This window comes from Enhydra lutris, unplaced genomic scaffold (genome assembly GCF_002288905.1).
Source record: "Enhydra lutris kenyoni isolate GAN:26980312 unplaced genomic scaffold, ASM228890v2 scaffoldscaffold2, whole genome shotgun sequence".
NCBI classification, from domain to species: domain Eukaryota; kingdom Metazoa; phylum Chordata; class Mammalia; order Carnivora; family Mustelidae; genus Enhydra; species Enhydra lutris.
In genome coordinates this window covers 32,510,990-32,529,239 of record NW_019154086.1, presented here as the reverse complement: position 1 = coordinate 32,529,239, position 18,250 = coordinate 32,510,990, and the positions used below count along the sequence as shown (strand labels likewise).

Below are 18,250 nucleotides of genomic sequence, written 5' to 3'. Positions count from 1 at the left end.
CCACTTGATTAGGGTTTATGATCCTTTTTAATGTATGGTTGAATTTGGTTTGCTGGTATTTCATTGAGGATTTTTGCATCTGTGTTCATCAGGGATATTGGCCTATAAGTTTCTTTTCTTATAGTATCCTTGTCTGGTTGATATCAGGGTAATGAGGGCCTAGTAAAAGGAGTTAGGAGAAATATTATACTTGCAATTTTAGACCTATGCTCACTATTATATCATTATTGTGTTCCCTTAAAAATAAAATTTAAAAATCATTCTAATATTTTATATTCCCAATTCTCTTACTTTTAGAATACACCTTTAGATAAACTTATCTTTCTCCATTTAAAAATATATAACTATCTCTTTGTTGTGTCTCTCCACTTACCCCCTACCAACATTTCCCACTAATGTTGTATTAAATGAAAGCATGTTGGGCCAAGAATCAGAAGATGATGACTAGACATTAGCCATGTGACTCTGACATGCCATTTCTCCCTGATGAGGGATGTCCACATCTAGGCAATGGATGGGTTGGACTAAGGCCTTGGAGGCCCCTCTGGGTGATATTGTGCTGTAATTTGATTCTAACTCTGATGGCATTTGCTTGTTTCCAAAGTTAAATAAATGTTCTTATTTTTACATTTTTATTTTTTCTTTTAAATCACCATTAAATGATTTCAACTTTGATTCAGGTTTAGAGTTTTCATGACCATTTTTCTACATAAAAAATTTTAGCCTTGTTTTTTCCACATTTCCCTTTATCTTTCAAAATATAGACATTCAAAAATTGAAATTCAAGTGATAACTCTGGCCCATATAGTTTAATAGTGGTTTAAAAGTAAATAATAAGCTATTAATGGCAGCTTAATTCTTTTTTTAAAAAAGATTATTTATTTATTTATTTATTTGACAGACAAAGATAGTGACAGAGAGCACAATTATGACCAGTGAGCATGAGTGGGGAGAAGAGGGAGAAGCAGGCTCCTGGCTGAGCAGAAAGCCTGATGTGGGGCTTGATCTCAGGTCCCTGAGATCATGACCTGGGCTGAAGGCAGATGCTTAACTGACTGAGCCACTCAGGTGCCCTATAGCAGCCTAATTCTTAATGTCAAAATTTAATCTTTTTCACAGGAAAGTAAGCATATAAAATTTTGAAGACTAAATTCTTGGCTCTTTTTTAAAGACTTATTTACGTAAGTTTTGTAATTTTATGTTTAGCTTACACTAATATAACCTCCAAAATGCACAATTTATCTAAATTGATAATACTCTTCTCAGAGGTCATTGTGACCCACAAATCAGTCCACTTAAATGATTTTCCTTTCACCTGGCAGGATAGAATGTCCTTTACTTTTTGTCAGTAGTCACAAATATTGGAAGATGGAGTTCAGATAAATCATTTCAGCATTATCGTCTTTCCTAAAATTTATTTGACCAATTCCAAATTTATCCCAAGTGAGAAAACTTACATTATTTTTCAGTAAGCTTTTTGGTGTAATAAATAACACACAAATATTTTAATAAAGTTATTTTGCATATATTTTAACATCTTCATTGCATTTTTTAAAAATAGCCTTATCAAGAAATAATTTAAATACCATAAAATTCACCCGTTTTAGGTGTACAGCTTAATAGTTTTCAGGATATTTATAGAAGTATATGACCACCATCAAAATCTAGAGCCTTTCTATCCTCCCAAAAACAAACATCATGGTCTTTAACAGTCGCTACCTGTACCTTACTTCCCTTCCCCCATCAATTATTAATTTACTTTCTGTCTCCATAGATTTACCTGGTATGGACATTTCATGTAAATAGAACCACACAATATGTAATCTTTCATATCTGACTTCTTTGACTTAGCATCTGTTGTAACATGTGGAAATGCTGTATTCCTTAATTAGTAGCTTCTCTATTAAGGTGAAAAATAGTCATAATGAGCAATATGGCTCAGTTAAAAAAAATAGTGATCCAGCGGTCAAATACTTCTGCTTTCTGGCTCTGTAAAAACAGTCCTTTTACAGGATTTTGGACAAATTATTAATTTCTTTGACTCAATTACTGCACCGGTAAAATGGAAATATGACCTATCTTAGAATGGAAATGTGACCTATCTTAGAGCTCTAATCTATCTTAGAGCATTAAGAGAATTTAAAAAATAAAATGTAGGAACCCCTAAAGAACTACACAAATATAGAATATTTAACTACATTTTAAGTTGGTTTTCCTGGTATAATAGTCAACCAAATTATTATAGTTGAGCTGAAGTATTAGAATTTAAAAAGTACTCTTTTAATAATAAAGGAAAACCATGAATTTTAATTCCTGTTTGCCCAAAGGTCCATTTGCCTCCACTAATTTATATTCTAGTCAGCCTTTGCTTAAACAATACTAGTCACTCTTTCACTCATGGACTCACCCAGGCACACAACCTACTGCTTATAGACATTTACAGATTATCCACTTTATCTGGGCCAATAGCATGAGTAATAGCTATTCTGTCAGAATGAGAAATAAATGACCACCCCACATGCCCTGTGTCCAATGTCTCAGCTCTTACCAGCATCCCTCTTCTCCTTGCTAATCACTAATACTATCCTTACATCATTAAAAAACAAAAATCATTCCTACGCGTTCAGGTAGCTTTCCTACAACAGTCTAAATAATAGCTAATATTCATGAATTACTAACCACGTGCCATGCACAATATAGTCACAGTGTACTCATTTATCATTACCCTCCTGCCCTCCTAGATTAATCACTTTTATTATCTCCAGTTTACAGTTGAGTTTACCAAGGTTTAGGGGAATAAAGTCATTTGTCCAAAGCCACATAGTTACTAATGAGCACAATTGGAACCTGACTCTAGAACTGTGCTGACAAAACTTGGGCTCTTAACTCTTAAATTCCACCACATGGGAGCATTAAAACATATATCTTGTTATCATTAATTTATGCTTCAGGAGAGCTATTGTACCAGACCATTTCCAGTACTGGTGATAAGCACAAGTTTCCATAAGGGGTAGGCAGAAGAGGTCTGTCTGGAGGACAGTAGACACCTAATGATAGGTTATGGGAACTCCTGATGGGTTACGTAATGGGTGATGAGATGGGTATGGGTATGGGTATGTTTTTAGGCTACTTTAATATGATTCTTTTGTTTTCTGTTACCCAAATAAGCCATGTTCACTATTGATTGGGAAATCTCAACATTCAGAGGGAGTTCTAAACATTTAATGCATATCCTCCTAGACCCTCTGTCTTGAATATATTTTTTTATAAGAATAGAATAATAGAGTTTTATAATCTCCAGTCTCCCATTTCCTCTCTTCTGAAAATTTTTCATGTCAAAGTATTCTTGGCATTTTGATTTAGGGTGAATCATAACTTATTTAACTGTATCCTAGTTTTGGATGGTTGTTTTCACTTTTTTTCTACTAAAATATTGTGATATATATCCTTATAGTAAATCTTTTCACATATCTGAGTGTTGCCTTATCATCTCTTTTGTCTTCAAATTATAAACTGTCTTTGTTTTTTTGTTTGACTCTTTTAAATTACGTAATTGGGTGGTAGAATTTGTTTAATGCAATTAGCACAAAGTATGAAAGCAATCTTTTGAAGAAATTCTTGCCCTTTGCCTATTTTCTCGCCATCCCAGCACAGCAAGGGGAAGGAGGGTAGCAAGAATCAGAGCCCTGTGTGGTTGACCATGTACTTCATCTCTTACATAGTCTTGCATAAAACTGTCCTGCATATAGAAATCTCTGTAAGCATTCTGATTGTGAAACACACTGATTCATTAAAGAAACAGATGTTTATATGGTTATATGACTCTATTTGAAAATGTCTTAAATATTTTTAGATCTAAACTTCTCTATCTTCCATGTATTCATTTCCTTTATTATTAAACCTAAGTATTTTTCTTTTTATCCCATAAATATTTTTAGCTAATAAAAATGTGTTCATAGTAGGTCCCTGTCCATATCGATTACTAGTATTTTCTAGTCTTGAAAAAAAAAATCTCATTAAAATATGTATGTATGATTTGTGAATTATATGTACAAATTTTCAGAAAACAGAGTACTATTCTAAAGTACTCAGTAGTTTCTAAATCCATTAGGATTATTCCTATGAGATAAATGATGTATTTGTTTGCCAGTTCAGAGAGAGAGTAGTTTTAATCAGGGTAAAAACATTAGAGTTAAGCTCCTCTTATCTTATCCATCCATAATTTGTAATATTTCATAAGTGCCCCATAAGTTAGAATTATTTTCATGTTATATTGGGTTGGTTTAATGTTTAGAATAAACTACAATGAAGGTTTAGAAGCACTTTTTTTTTTTGCATTCTGAAGTAAATTTTTTATTCTTATTATTAGAATGTAATTCACTTCCAAATTTTAAATATCTGATTATCTCCTTAGCATGATTTAATGCATATTCCTATTCTCTCCTACCCATACACACCTAGCGAAATAATTTTCTGGGTTTAATGTAACTACATCTGGACTGAATTACAACTTTTTAGCTGTATATCCACACCTGTTCTAGCATCTGATGTATTAAAATCTCCAAATGTTATTTCAGTCCTTTCTGGCATTATGTGGAAAATGTTAATGTACATCAAGTATACTTGTTGCAAAATAGATGTGAATCAAACCTCTGAAACATAAACCCTAAAATGAAATGAATTTTCTAAGTGGCTATATCACCATCTGAGCTTTGTAAAATGTTTGCTAAAGTTAAAGTATGTTAATTTGCAATTGATACAGTTGAATACTCATTATAGAACTTTCTTCTATTATTGGTATATATTCTTACATCTGCCAAGGTTTCCCCTGTTAATGCTCATTTAAAAAAATTTCAGTGAGATCTTACTTTTGTAAAAGTCTAAGCTCATTAAACTATGGTGTAATAATGTATACATATAAATATCCTCTAAATGCAACATACTGAGTATGTTCATTCACATCAGTTATATCTGATCAAAAATCCTGCAATTTCAGCCATATAATTAACCATCTAGCTAAATAAAGTCATTTAAAATATTAGAGAAATAAAACAGGTTTAGGATTAAAGGAGTTATTGATTTGTTATCTAAAACATTATTCATCATCTTGAAGGCAAAAGGAGGCACTTCATTATAATTTCTCTAAGGACAGAGGACTATATCCTACTGGTATTTATGGACTGAATCCAGTTTGCATGGACCCTACCTATAACAGAGTAGATACTCAATGAGTGTCTAGTGATATAAAATTACCTATTTATAAGAAAGTTTGCATTTTAATGCCAAGATACATATTAGATATTATCAATGAAAACTGCACAACTCTTTCTGTTCCATGTCTTTTAAACCCTAGATACATAAATTTAAGCATTTAATTGTAGGCATTCTTATTTCTTCTATCTACAACATTTCATTTATTCATTCAACAATTATTTTTTGAATACCTTCCATATCTCAAATACTATGAATATAACAGATAAGGTTTCTGCTCTTGCAGAATTTATATTCTAGTGATTTTGTATTATGAAGATTAAATTAGTGTAATGCACATAGAATGACATGCCTGGTAAAGTAAGTACTCAGCACTTAGTTGTGATGATAATGATGATGAAAGACACCTTTATATATGTTATTCAAAGCCATGAGACTACATGAGATCCACTAGAGAGAAAATGCACATAGAGAAAAGGGCTACAAACTGAACCCTGGAGTGTTCTATGAATAAGGATCCTCAACAGAGACTGAGAAACAATTAGCCAATGAGGTGGGAAGAAACTAGAGAGTATAGTTTAATGGAGACAAGAGGAGTGTTTCAAAGAGGAAGTAAACAGTTGTGTCAAATGCTGCTAAAAGGTTGAATTATAAAGAACAGAGAATTGAATTTTGGAATTGCCAGGATAGTATGTCATTCATAACTTTAAAAAGAGCTATTTCAGATGAACATAGGGGAAGGGAAGGAAAATAAAGTAAGATTAAAAACAAAAAGGGATTAAAAAAATAAAAAAAAAAAAAAACCAAAGAGGGAGGCAAAGCTTAGGAGACTCTTAACCATAGGAAACAAACTGAGGGTTGCTGGAGGGGAGGCTGGTGGGGGGATGGAGTAACTGGGTGATGGGTGTTAATGATGTAATGAGCACTGTGTATGATATGCAACTGATGAATCACTAAATTCTATGCATGAAACTAATAATACACTATATATTAACTAACTAGAATTTAAATAAAATCTTTAAAAAAATTTTTTTAAAGAGCTATTTTCTGTGGAGGAGTGAAGAAGAAAGCTTGATTGGAGTAGATAGAAAAGAGACTGGGGAAAAAAGGCAAATCATGAAAAGAGAGACAGGAATGACTAAGAAGTGTAAAATGAGATGACCAGCTTCAATAGTGAGCAGAGAACTGCAGATTAAACCAACAATGAGACACTATCTTGCACCCTAGGTGGATTGACCAAAAAAAAAAAGTAAATAGCTCTTTCTGATAAGTATTAGGAAAGCAGGGGCCTTCATTTAGTGAGGTGGAAATGTACACTGGTTCCTCCATCCTGGGAACCCTTTGGCATTAATTAAGTGTGTGTTTGCCTATGGCCTCATAAGTTTGTTCGGGGGACATGCTGCAGAAAAACTCCCCCATAAGTACTCAAGAAGAGGGGTGAAAACTTTTGTCACAGGATTATTTATGGTGACGCAAGTTGCAAGCAACCAGGTTCCATCACTAAAGGCCTAGATCAGTAAAAAGTGACATGTACACACATTAGATATTACATGACAGTCCGAAAGAAATGAATCACATTTATATATGGTTACATGGGTAGGTCTCAAAATAATGTATAGTGAAGACAAGTAAGAATTAAAATGAGATGCATAGCCTAGCAACACTTGGGTAGTTTTTAAAAACACTTGCAAAAAGTACTCTTTTTCCACACATAAGCAAATTAGAAAGTGTACATCAAATTCACAAATGCTCTAGAATGGTTCCCTCTAAAATGGATCATTCCCAAATCTAAATAATATGTCCCAATGTCTTAAAAATTAAACTAACAAACTTCCCGATTACTATATAGCCCTCTAGCTAGCTATTCATAGAAGTGAATACGTTGTCTTTAACTTTTCAACCTCGTCCCCCACTTCCACATCAAGTCTCTAACCCTTGTTTTCTTTTGTACCTTGACCACAGAGAACTGAGTTGATTAGACTCCTTAGTACAGAGCATACTGTCATCGATGACTGTGCAAGCAAGACCCCTCCCCAAACAATATTTTCATAAAATATGCCAAACACAGAAAAATACAGAGAATAATATAACAAATGTGGGTGGACCCATCACCCATATTTAACAAGTTTTAACATGGCTGTTGTTACTCTGTATATTGTTAAAGAAAAATACGCAGTTAAACCCTTCATTTTCACCTTTCCCCATACAAGGGTAATAGCTGGTGACACCTGGCCCAACGCAAGAACAAGGTCCTCAAGGTGAAAAATGCTGAGATTCAGAGAGGAAGTGAGGGTGGGAGCCAGGTTCTGGCCTCACTAGTGCCACCGATGATAAGACCTAGCAGGGACTGCTCACTATGTGCTTGCCACTCTTCTCTTTACATATTTTAAATCTCTTAATTCTCAGTCCTATGCTGTAGTCACCATTTTATAGATAAAAAACTAATGCACCTAAAGTCACACAGCTCATAGAAGCAGAGCCCGTGTCTGAAAATAGGTGGTCTGGCTTTAGAGATCCGTGCACTACATGTACCTTTATGTTACCCTGTCATAGGAACGTACTGGGAATAGCAAACTTCTGTTTTTCCTCTTCCTCAGTTATCTCTACCATTTAAAAAAATATAGAGCCTTCAATTTCTCATTTAAAAAAATTCCCCTGATTGGGATCTCTGGGGGCCAATTCTGCTTGCTTATTCTTTCATTCTGCCTCTTGAACCTGCAATCAGTTTCCTCTACTTTGAACCAGATTTTTTTTTTCTTTTTGGTGTTTATCCAGAAAGCTTTAAACTTGAAATATCTTTCCACTATAAAGGTTCTATTTATTGTTTTCTCAAATGTCATGCTAAATATATTCTCCAAGTGTCTGTAATGTTTTATATCCTTCTATAAAATAGCTAACTATGAATACCTTTTGTATTTGTAGTTTCTAGAAACCTTTTGGAATAACAGCATTCTCTTAAAAGACTAATTACCCCAAAGCTGATGCCTGTGTAATGCTATCCAGCAAGCAGCTGGCTTCGTATGAAGAGAGGCTAAGAGCTCTTTTTTGTCTTGTTCATTTAAAATCATTTGCTTCTTATTTAATATCTGCAAAGAACGCAGTCACATCATAGTAGAATTTGCTGTTGTAAATTTTGGATTGTTTCCATGGGTTCCGCCTTACATCTGCATGGTGTTTAAAGCCAATGCTTCCTTTCTTTTTGTAGGCAGTTAGGGCCTTTTGCCTCATAATCCAATGTCATGCTGAATGACAGAAAATTGAAGTTGAATTTATTTAACTATACAGAAGGACTGCACAGAACAATACACTTATTTAAGAACTCCTTGCCTCAGGAACTGAAGGAGCTGTTTTGTGCAGGTGGCTTAATCTCTCTGGTGCTTATCCTAACTGTGCTCCTTTATTGAGGACAGAAACTAGGCACTCTGCTTCTAAAAACAAAACGACCCTGCTAGTCTACTAGAACTGATAATAAACCAGTAGCATGCTTACTCCTCATTCAGAACAGTAATAATAAGTTCTGTGTATTTTTAAAATAATTCTTAGTGCTTCTTTTTTAGAGAAAATGTAACCAAAAGTAAAAACAGCAACAGCAAAAAAAAAAAAAAAAAAAAAAAAAAAAAAGAAACAGCCATGAAAATACATTAACTCTTAATTATACGCTGCTGGTCAGTTTACTTTATGGATTATTTATAATGAATCTTTTTTTCCCTCAATTCTCTGTGGTATCTTCTCTGTTTATATAAAGTGATTTCTTTGTTGATGTAACTTGTATTTTCTGTTTCTGTTTACTTCACATGGCAGCCTTCAGTGGTTTCTGTGTTGTGGAGTAAAACATTTATTCCCTTTCCCTATTTGACTCAGAGTTGCTGTAAATACACAGTAAATTTTCTGAAGGAAGTGACTTCTTTACTCACTGGACACTGTGAATTAGACTAAGCTATCTATGCTTATCTTGAGCCAGGGAGAAAGGGAGATTTGGGTGGGTATGCAGAGAGAATAATACTGGAAAGTACAGTAGCTTTTTCTTTCTTGAGTGGGTCATGATTGTGTAGTTTATTTTCCTTTAAACCTAGTAAATTCTGGAACTGTGATGCACATTTATATTCAAATGTGAGCTTAAGAATACTTTCCAAAGCAGGGCCCCTGGGTGGCTCAGTTGGTCAAGCCTCTGACTCTTGATTTCAGCTCAGGTCATGACCTTAGGGTGGTAAGATCGAGCCCTGCATTGAGTTCCACTTCAGGTTCGGTTTGAGGTTCTCTCTTTCCCTCTCCCTCTGCCCCTCACCCCTGTGCTCTCTTATGCTCTCTCCTGCACTCTCTCTCTTTTCAATGCTATAAAATAGGGATTTAAAATGCTATAAATGCTATAAAAATAGGGATTTAATTAGCTGCCATTTTTATTATTTACTATTATAATTTTGGGGTGATTGAGAATTAACTGTATAAAATTCACATATCAAGTACCAATTATTTGGAATTTGTTTTCAAGATAATCAGTTCTTCCTCTTAACAATAGCTATATTTGGAAGTGATAACATGAAATTTGTTACATGGGCTCAGACCCGTGCTTCATCTAGTTTAACATTATGTTTTGACGAAAGCAGCGAGGGACATTAATAAAAAGGCATAATTGTTCTCTCTGAAGTCAGTCTCATAAAATTGGTCACAATGATATCATGTTTGTCTTAATATCTTTCATTTATTATATTAATTTTTAAAACTTTCAAAAATTAAATCTAAACCCTCTTGGAGTTAGACATTCTACTAATATACTACATATTTTATGTAAAATACTTTTCATCTATTTTAAGTATGCCCCTTTAACAATTCTTAGATATGTTAAACAGATCTGTAGCTACACTAACCATAGTTTCACAGACAAATATCATATCCCCTTGTAGCTTTTATAATTTGAGAGCCATGTAGGAGAGTTAGAAAGATAAGGACTTCAGGATGAGTCTAATCTGAGTTTTAATCATGGGAGCACTTCTTACTAGCTATGTCACCTTTGATAAGTTAGCTATTTACTCAGCTTCTTAGAGTCTATATTAGTAAAAATATGTATTTGTTTTTTATGGTAGTTGTGACTATAAATGAAATGATAGAGGAAAAAGCATTTTGCACAGTGCCACAGAGTGCACCATCAACAAACACTAACCACCTTCCTTCCTTATTCTTCAGAGGATGGGCTGAAATCTTTTGGCTATGCCTGTGTGAATAGAACCCCTTTGCAAGTCCATATGAACTTAATGACAAAACAATCCATTGTGCAGTGTTCATAAGAGATTGCTTTATTTCAGAAGGTCATATTCAAAAATAAATTATCTATATGTATGTGATCTTTTCCCACATATAATGATATCACTTGATAACTGGGGAAAAGGTACCCCAAAATATTATCTATGAGTTAAGTCCTTATTGGCGTTTACTTTGAGGGGCCATTCTTTCAAATTGATCCCCTCAGTTGACTTAAAAACATTCTGTCAGTTTAACTGTTGGCTAATGCATTAATTCATTGTGAGATATTAGGCAAGCGGTACCTGGGTGCCTCAGTTGGTTAAGCAGCCGACTCTTCATTTCTGCTAACGTCATGATCTCAAGGTCATGAGATCGAGTCCTGCTTTGGGCTCCATGCTATGCAGGGAGCCTGCTTAAGATTCTCTCTCTCTTTGCCCCTCCCCTTCTTTCAAAAAAAGTATAAATAAATAAAAATAAAAAGCATATCTTGGGGCACCTGGGTGGCTCAGTGGGTTAAAGCCTCTGTCTTCGGCTCAGGTCATGATCTCAGGGTCCTGGGATCGAGCCCCGTGTCGGGCTCCCTGCTCAGCAGGGAGCCTGCTTCCTCCTCTCTCTCTGCCTGCCTCTCTGCCTACTTGTGGTCTCTGTCTGTCAAATAAATAAATAAAAATCTTAAAGACAAAAAAAAAAAAAAAAAGAGAGGAAAAAAAAAAAGCATATCTTAAGATACCAGGCAAGAGAATCAGAGAGTATCTCCTTTTTTTCCCCTTATCTGAAAAATGGGGCTATTTGCACCTAGATAGAGGTTTGAGGGATAAAATTAAATAATGTATGTGTAAGTCCTGGGTAAACATGAAGATTTATACTAAATGTCTGGCAAATTCTAATTAAAACATTCATTTAGAGTAAATTTGTTTTCTGATTTTTGTTTTGGTTCCTAATTTAAAAGCACTGGCTCTTCTTCATAAAACAAATCAAAGAAGGCAGATTGACGATATATATAGAAATGTTATATATTTGTATGGATGCATAAAGATTTTAAAGTTTACTATTAAAACATATCTGAGCAGGTGTAACATAGACTTTTATAGTTCCAGTGTATTAAATTATTTTCTCCATAGAAACCAGTTAGTCCATCTAAGTTTGTTTTCTGCCTTTTTCTCAACAAGAGTGCCAACAAGGGCTGTCATTGCAGTGGGGATTCGGATCATAGTTCCCATACACAGGCTAATGGCAGGACCTACTTCATTCAAGCTATTTGTTCTTTCTGCTTTAGTTTCAGTTCTGCATCCACACGCGTTAGACACGGCTGCTTGAATAATCTTTCTCAAACACTGCTTGAATTCCCCAGACCATGGAAGCCAATTTCCTGCTTTTATTTTCTTGGCTTCGAAAGTCATTAAAATGCCTCTTAGATGCTACCCAGAGTTAACAGATTCTTTACCGGGAGCCTCACACATGGTTTGTCTATTTCAGTTCTACAGGGAGGCCTCAGTGATCCTTCTCAGTTCCAGGCCACAAGGGCCAGCTCAGGCAGTCAGATGTTTCAGAGGTGAGCCACATGATCAGAAATACATGTGTGTGTCAGCAACATAAATTTCCTTTAAAAACATTAATAAAATTTAGCCTATTCACTATAGAGCTAAATTAGCAAGATGTTGGGGGCAGAAAGAGACCAATAAATTAGATCTGTCAAAAACCATTAATTCTGAGGGGTTTCTGGAGAGATGGGCTGCATATCTTGGCAAACCAGAGTAAAGAGCTGTAGCATGCTGCAGGAACTTGAGTGGCAGTTCTCAAAGAATATGGTTTACATTCTGAAACTATCTGGACATTTTGAATGTACTAATCAGATGAATACATTGTGTCATTTCAGATTTACAAGGTCAAGTAGAGGCCCTTGGGCTAAACCTTCAGAAGGCAGTGACCAAGATTGACAACTATAAAGAAAAGCTCATGTAAGATGGTAAACATTGAACAACCTGTAGATTTTAGAAAGACCTCCCCCACCCTTACCATCTGTTCTCTGTGACTCTTTTGGCAGTGATTTCATTGTGAATGTGGTCTGCTTTTCTCAGGCACTTTTCTGGCCTGTCTTGTATATTAAAGGACATGTAAATATTTTTAAATACATGAAATAAGAATTTCACTCAATGAGAAACTTAACCTAGTCATTTATTAAAGCTTTCCCTGATTGTTCAAGTGTAACTCAATGTGAAATATTCTGATTTTTTTTCTCTTAACGTGTCTCTTTATTATCCATTCAATTACCAATTTCAAGTTCAAAAAGAGAGTATCTTTGAAGAAGTATCTTTGAGTATCTTTGAAATGCTGGGGTACTTACACTTTATATAAGTGAGAAAGAAAAATTGAAAAATAGATGACAAGAAAATGCCCTTGAAAAATATCCAGAGCACTACTGCTTTTAGAAATAGATTTACTTCAGAAGTTTCCAAAATTACTTTATGGTATTGGGGCACCTGGGTGGCTCAGTGGGTTCAAGCCTCTGCCTTCGGCTTGGGTCATGATCCCAGGGTCCTGGGATTGAGCTCTGCCTCGAGTTCTGCATCGGGCTCTCTGCTCAACAGGGAGCCTGCTTCCTCCTCTCTCTCTCTCTGCCTGCCTCTCTGCCTACTTGTGATCTTTCTCTGTGTCAAATAAATAGATAAAATCTTTAAAAAAATTACTTTATGGTATAAATATCACACATCTATAATTACAATACTAAAATAGAATTTATGTAATCTTTGAAAAAAAATTTTTTTTTACTTTGTGGTATGTTATCTGGTAGCTCTGGTTTTCAGTTCCTATATTTTGGAAGAATGAACCTCATCAGACATATAAATATTTAGAATGCTTAGCAACGAGATGTTGTGTTGACTGTGGACTACTCCTAAAAACAATGTGTTTAATAAAATTCTTAGCAGGGGCGCCTGGGTGGCTCAGTGGGTTAAAGCTTCTGCCTTTGGCTCAGGTCATGATCCCAGGGTCCTGGGATCGAGCCCCACATCGGGCTCTCTGCTCAGCGGGGAGCATGCTTCCCTTCCTCTCTCTCTCTGCCTGCCTCTCTGCCTACTTGTGATCTCTATCTGTCAAATAAATAAATAAAATCTTTAAAAAAAAATAAAATAAAATTCTTAGCAGCACAAGGAAGAACAAATTCCAAAAATACCTTACCAAATTAATGTACACTTGAATTATTTGTAGCAAAATAATTTGTCTTTGAAAAACAAAAGAAATCAAATATTCAAGCTTTATAGCACTGTGGTTAATAGTACAATAAATACAATAATTCAACCATCAGTGTATAGTGGCTGAGGTTGAAGGAATGAGTGGACAGGAGGTCCTTGGATGATTCACTGGACCCAGGAAGTGATTTTCTGGAAGAGAACAAGCATGAAAAAAGCAAATGCGATTACCTCCCCTACCCCCCGCCCCCCCCCAAAAAACCCATTGTTCCCCACCCTCTAGTAACATTAGGGAGGGCTTTGGCCATATGGATGTCTCTTGTGGAGGGCAACCTAATCAAGTCATGGTTACTGCGTGACTTTGGTTTTTTAGATCTCAATAAGTGACAAAAGCACATTCCAGGAATAGAAGAGTAGGGTTGGTACCTGACTCAACTCAAAGGGAATTTGTGGACCCACCAAGACTTTAGCATATGGAGTGGAGTCCTGGCAGTTAGGAGAGATTCTAACTACAGAAATAAGCATACTGAGGAAAAGGAATAAAGCTAAGTGGTTGTGATATGAATTGATTTTACTTGATAAATTGGCACAGAATTTTCTATATATACAAGGCACATTCCCATTTAATATTAATTAACATGCTTTGTGATATTTTTTGTTACTCATATATATGTATATATATTTTAAAGATTTTATTTATTTATTTGACAGAGAGAAAAAGATAGCCAGAGCAAGGGAAAAAGAGCACAAGTAGGGGGAGCAGCAGGCAGAGGGAGAGGGCGGAGTAGGCTCTGGAGCCTGACGTGGGGCTCGATGTGGGGCGCAATCCTAGGACCCTGAGATCATGACCCAAATTGAAGGCAGACACTTAACCAACTGAGCCACCCAGGTGCCCCATTATTAATTGTTTTTGACATAATTTATAATATAAATTCTGAGAAAAGACAAGAGTCAGAATAGGTTGGAGTTGGAGTGAGAAATACGATGTCACTAAAGTCCATCAAACAAATTAGCTGGAGGACATCACTATACAATTGCAGGTATGCTAATGCTTTTGTTTCAGTTTATAAAACTGGTGCTTCCTGCCCTATATAAAAACTGCCGAAAATTAGGAAATGGGCAAAGTATCCATTTTTAAAGAAAACTGAGTTACGAAAGAACTACTAAGTCCCTTGTGATTACAAGATGGTACCACATCCAGATGGAACTGCCCAGAGACAGGAAGGGCCTGTTTTTCTGGTGTCTCCTTAGAAATGAAAAAATGTCCCAGAGTCCCTCTCTTTACATCTCGTTAGCTGGAACCTTTTACATACCCTCTTCTAAATGAATCACTGGCAAGGGGAACAAGACTAACACAATTAGTATAGACCAAGCAGCATTATGATAATGGAGCTCTGATGGCCAGGAAGAAAGCTATAGTGCATGTCTAGAAGGCAACCAGTAATGCTTGCTAACATGGTAGATCATTTATGATGCTTTGAAAAGTTATGACATGAGGAAGGCCCGTTGAACTTGCTGACCAAGTTTAAGACACGAGGAAAGCCAGTTGTGATAGACAGAAAAATGGTACCCAAACATTTTCATGGCTTAATCCCTGGAATCTGTGAGTATGTTATTCTATATGAGAAAAGGAACTTCGCACATGTGATTAAGTATTTTGAGAGAGGGAGATTATCCTCGATTATTTGGGCAGGCCTGATGTAATTGCAGAGATACTTACAAGAGGAAATACTTACAAGTATAATTGCAGAGATACTTATAAAAGGAAAGAGGGTCAGAGTCACAAAAGTAGTTGTGAAGGTGGAAGCAATGTTTGGAATGTTGTGATCTGAGGTTAGAAGAAGGGGGCACAAGCCAAGGAATGACTGTGGTCTCTAGAAGCTAGAAAAGGCAAGGAAACAGATCTTCTCCTGGAACCACCAGAAGGAACACAGCCCTTGAGATATCTTGATTTTAGGACTTCTTACCTTATAACTATAAGGTAAGTTTGTGTTGTCGTAAACCACTAAGGTCGTGGTAATTTGTTATAGCAACAATAAGAAATTAACACACCAGTGTGGTCAGAGCCTAGTAAGGATTTTGGATTTATAATGGAGGGCAATGGGAAACTATTAGAGGATGTTTGACATGAGAGTGAACTCATCTGATTTGTTTTAATGTGTCAGCATGGCAGCTACCTGGAGAGTGGACAGGAGTGAGAGTACAAGAGCAATCGGGGAGACCAGGTGGGAGGGCATGAGCTCATGCAAGTGAGAAGTGACTGGTTGAGTGTAAAGCTATATTAGTGGGGAGATGGAGAGAAATATGTGTCAGTTCAATCTGACAGGATTTATTGGTGGAGTGGATGTGACTGAGGAGCAAGAGGACTGGAAAGGAAAGAATAAAGGATGAGATTTGGGGACTTTCAGCATCATGGTAGACAGTTGAGAGACGCTAGAGTAGCGCTGGATCCAGACTGCTTCCCGCTCTGCTGTTTACTAGTATGTCACCTCGTGTGTGGCACTAATCTCTCTAGACTCCATTTTCTCAACTTTAAGAAGGAAATAAGGGCTACCTTGTCATTATTGGGTTGGTGTCCTTGATTGAAGTGTGAAAATTGTAGAAGAGATAGATATGGGGCGAGGGAAATAAAAAACTGTGCTTTTGATGGTATTCGATTTGGAATGCCTTTTGGACAGCCGGGTGGAAGTATCAAAGAGACAGTTAGAAAATGGTTATTTCATATGAAGCAGTGGAATGGTATAGAAACTTGCCTTTTAAAAAAGATTTCATTTATTTATTTATTTACTTACTTATTTGAGAGGAAGTGAGAGAGAGTGAGCACAAGCAGGGGAAGGGGCAGAGGGAGAAGCAGACTCCCCACTGAGCAGGGAGCCCAATGTGGGGCTCAGTCCTGGGACTCTGGGGTCATGACTTGAGCCAAAGCAGACACTTAATGGAATGAAGCACCCCAAAACTTGCCTTTCAAATCAAGACAAACATCCAATTATTTCACCTTATTTCCTTTATGTTGATTAGCAGGGGCCTTCCTGAAGGCTTATTCCAAGCCCTTGAAAAGATTGACATTATTTGCTGAGAGTAAGGAAGGAATGTAGTGTTGAAAGAGATACAGGCTTTCTTTCTATTCCATCCAGTTCCCCCTCTCCCCATTTTAATGAAGATGAAGATAGCCATTGTGTCATGAAGAGTAAACCATAGAAAGAGTGGCTTAATAGGCATGGGGGTGGGAGCAGACCATGGTGAGGGGAATCCTTGGGACAGTAGGCTCTCTAGATTAATTGTCCATATAGTTAGCAAAATAACCACTAAAAGAAGTTCTACTGTCCCTGCCTCTAGATTAGAAAAGTTGTATGTGAGTCTGAACATGGAGTGAATGTCGTGGTGGGTATGCTGTACCTCAGAGGATTTTTCAAAGTTTTTATTTTCGTTCCAATTAGTTAATTTGCAGTGTTATATTAGTTTCACATGTATGATACAGTGATTCAACAATTCAATATATCACCTTGGGCTCAAAGCCCTTTTTTTTTTTAGAGAGAGAGAGAGAGAGAGAGAAAGCATTCAAGTGGGGTGGGGGTGAGGGGCAGAGGGAGAGGGAGAGAGAATCTTAAACACACTGAATGCAGAGCCTGACACAGGGCTCAATCTTACAACCCTGAGATTATGACCCCAGCCAAAAATCAAGATTCGGATGCTTAAACAACTAAGCCATTTGTGTCCCTGAAAGCATTTTTTTAGGTTAAAAAATTTTTTTTTTTATTTCAAGGCAAATAAATAAAACTTGGAAAATACGGGAATATGTAAAAAAGAATATCCTAGTTGTATTTTGATAAAGCCTTCTAGTCCTTCTTCTAAGAACCTTTTCTTAAAGTCTTCTTTTTCTAAGTAATGTCTATTTTTTAGCATATTTTCACTTAGATAATGTATCATTTTCAGTTAGTGATAAATATATGACATGTTCTAAAAAATGATATTTTTCATGTCATTACATGATACATTTATAGATAACTATTAAATGGCTATACAGTATTTCATGTGTAGTGAATCATAACTACTAAGCTTTTGTTTTTGTAGAATTTCTAAATTTTTCACTTTTATAAGTAAAGTACTTTGAAATTCATATAGATAAATCTACTCACACACAAGTGTTTCCTTTGGATAGTTTTTGCTAGAATCAAACTTAAATAATTTTAATGCTTTTAATACATAATGACTTATTGCTTTCCAATAAGATTATACTGATTTATAATCTCAGCATTGTTTGTAAATACCCATTTCTCCACTTCCTAGCTAATGGTATAATAACTAAAAAAAAAAAACAAAAAAAACCAAAAACTAGTTTGATTGATGAAACACTGTACTCCTGCATATTTGACTCTGAATTCTTTCTTTTGTGACTCACCTGAACATAATCTTTGCCCAGTTTTCTAATGGTATGTGAAACTCTTCCTTATTCCTTCTTTTCTAATATTTTATTCAGAAATAACTTAAAACTTTAAAAAAGTTGTAAACATAATAATACTACAAAGAACACCCAAATAACCTTTGCCCAGATTAACATTTAAACCCATTGCTTTCTTCCTCATCCTTTCCCTGGCCTCCTCCTTTCTCTCTCT

At 35.8% G+C, this 18,250-nt stretch overlaps 1 protein-coding gene across 1 annotated transcript in view; it reads left to right on the top strand.

Annotated features, from left to right (window-relative positions):
- Window positions 1-18,250, top strand: part of LOC111146101 (leucine, glutamate and lysine rich 1) — a 173,937-nt gene that overhangs the window by 100,832 nt on the left and 54,855 nt on the right. Inside the window, exon 7 of the mRNA XM_022501491.1 lies at window positions 12,326-12,407. Coding sequence (XP_022357199.1) covers window positions 12,326-12,407 — 82 coding nt within the window. The remainder of the gene's footprint in view (window positions 1-12,325; window positions 12,408-18,250) is intronic.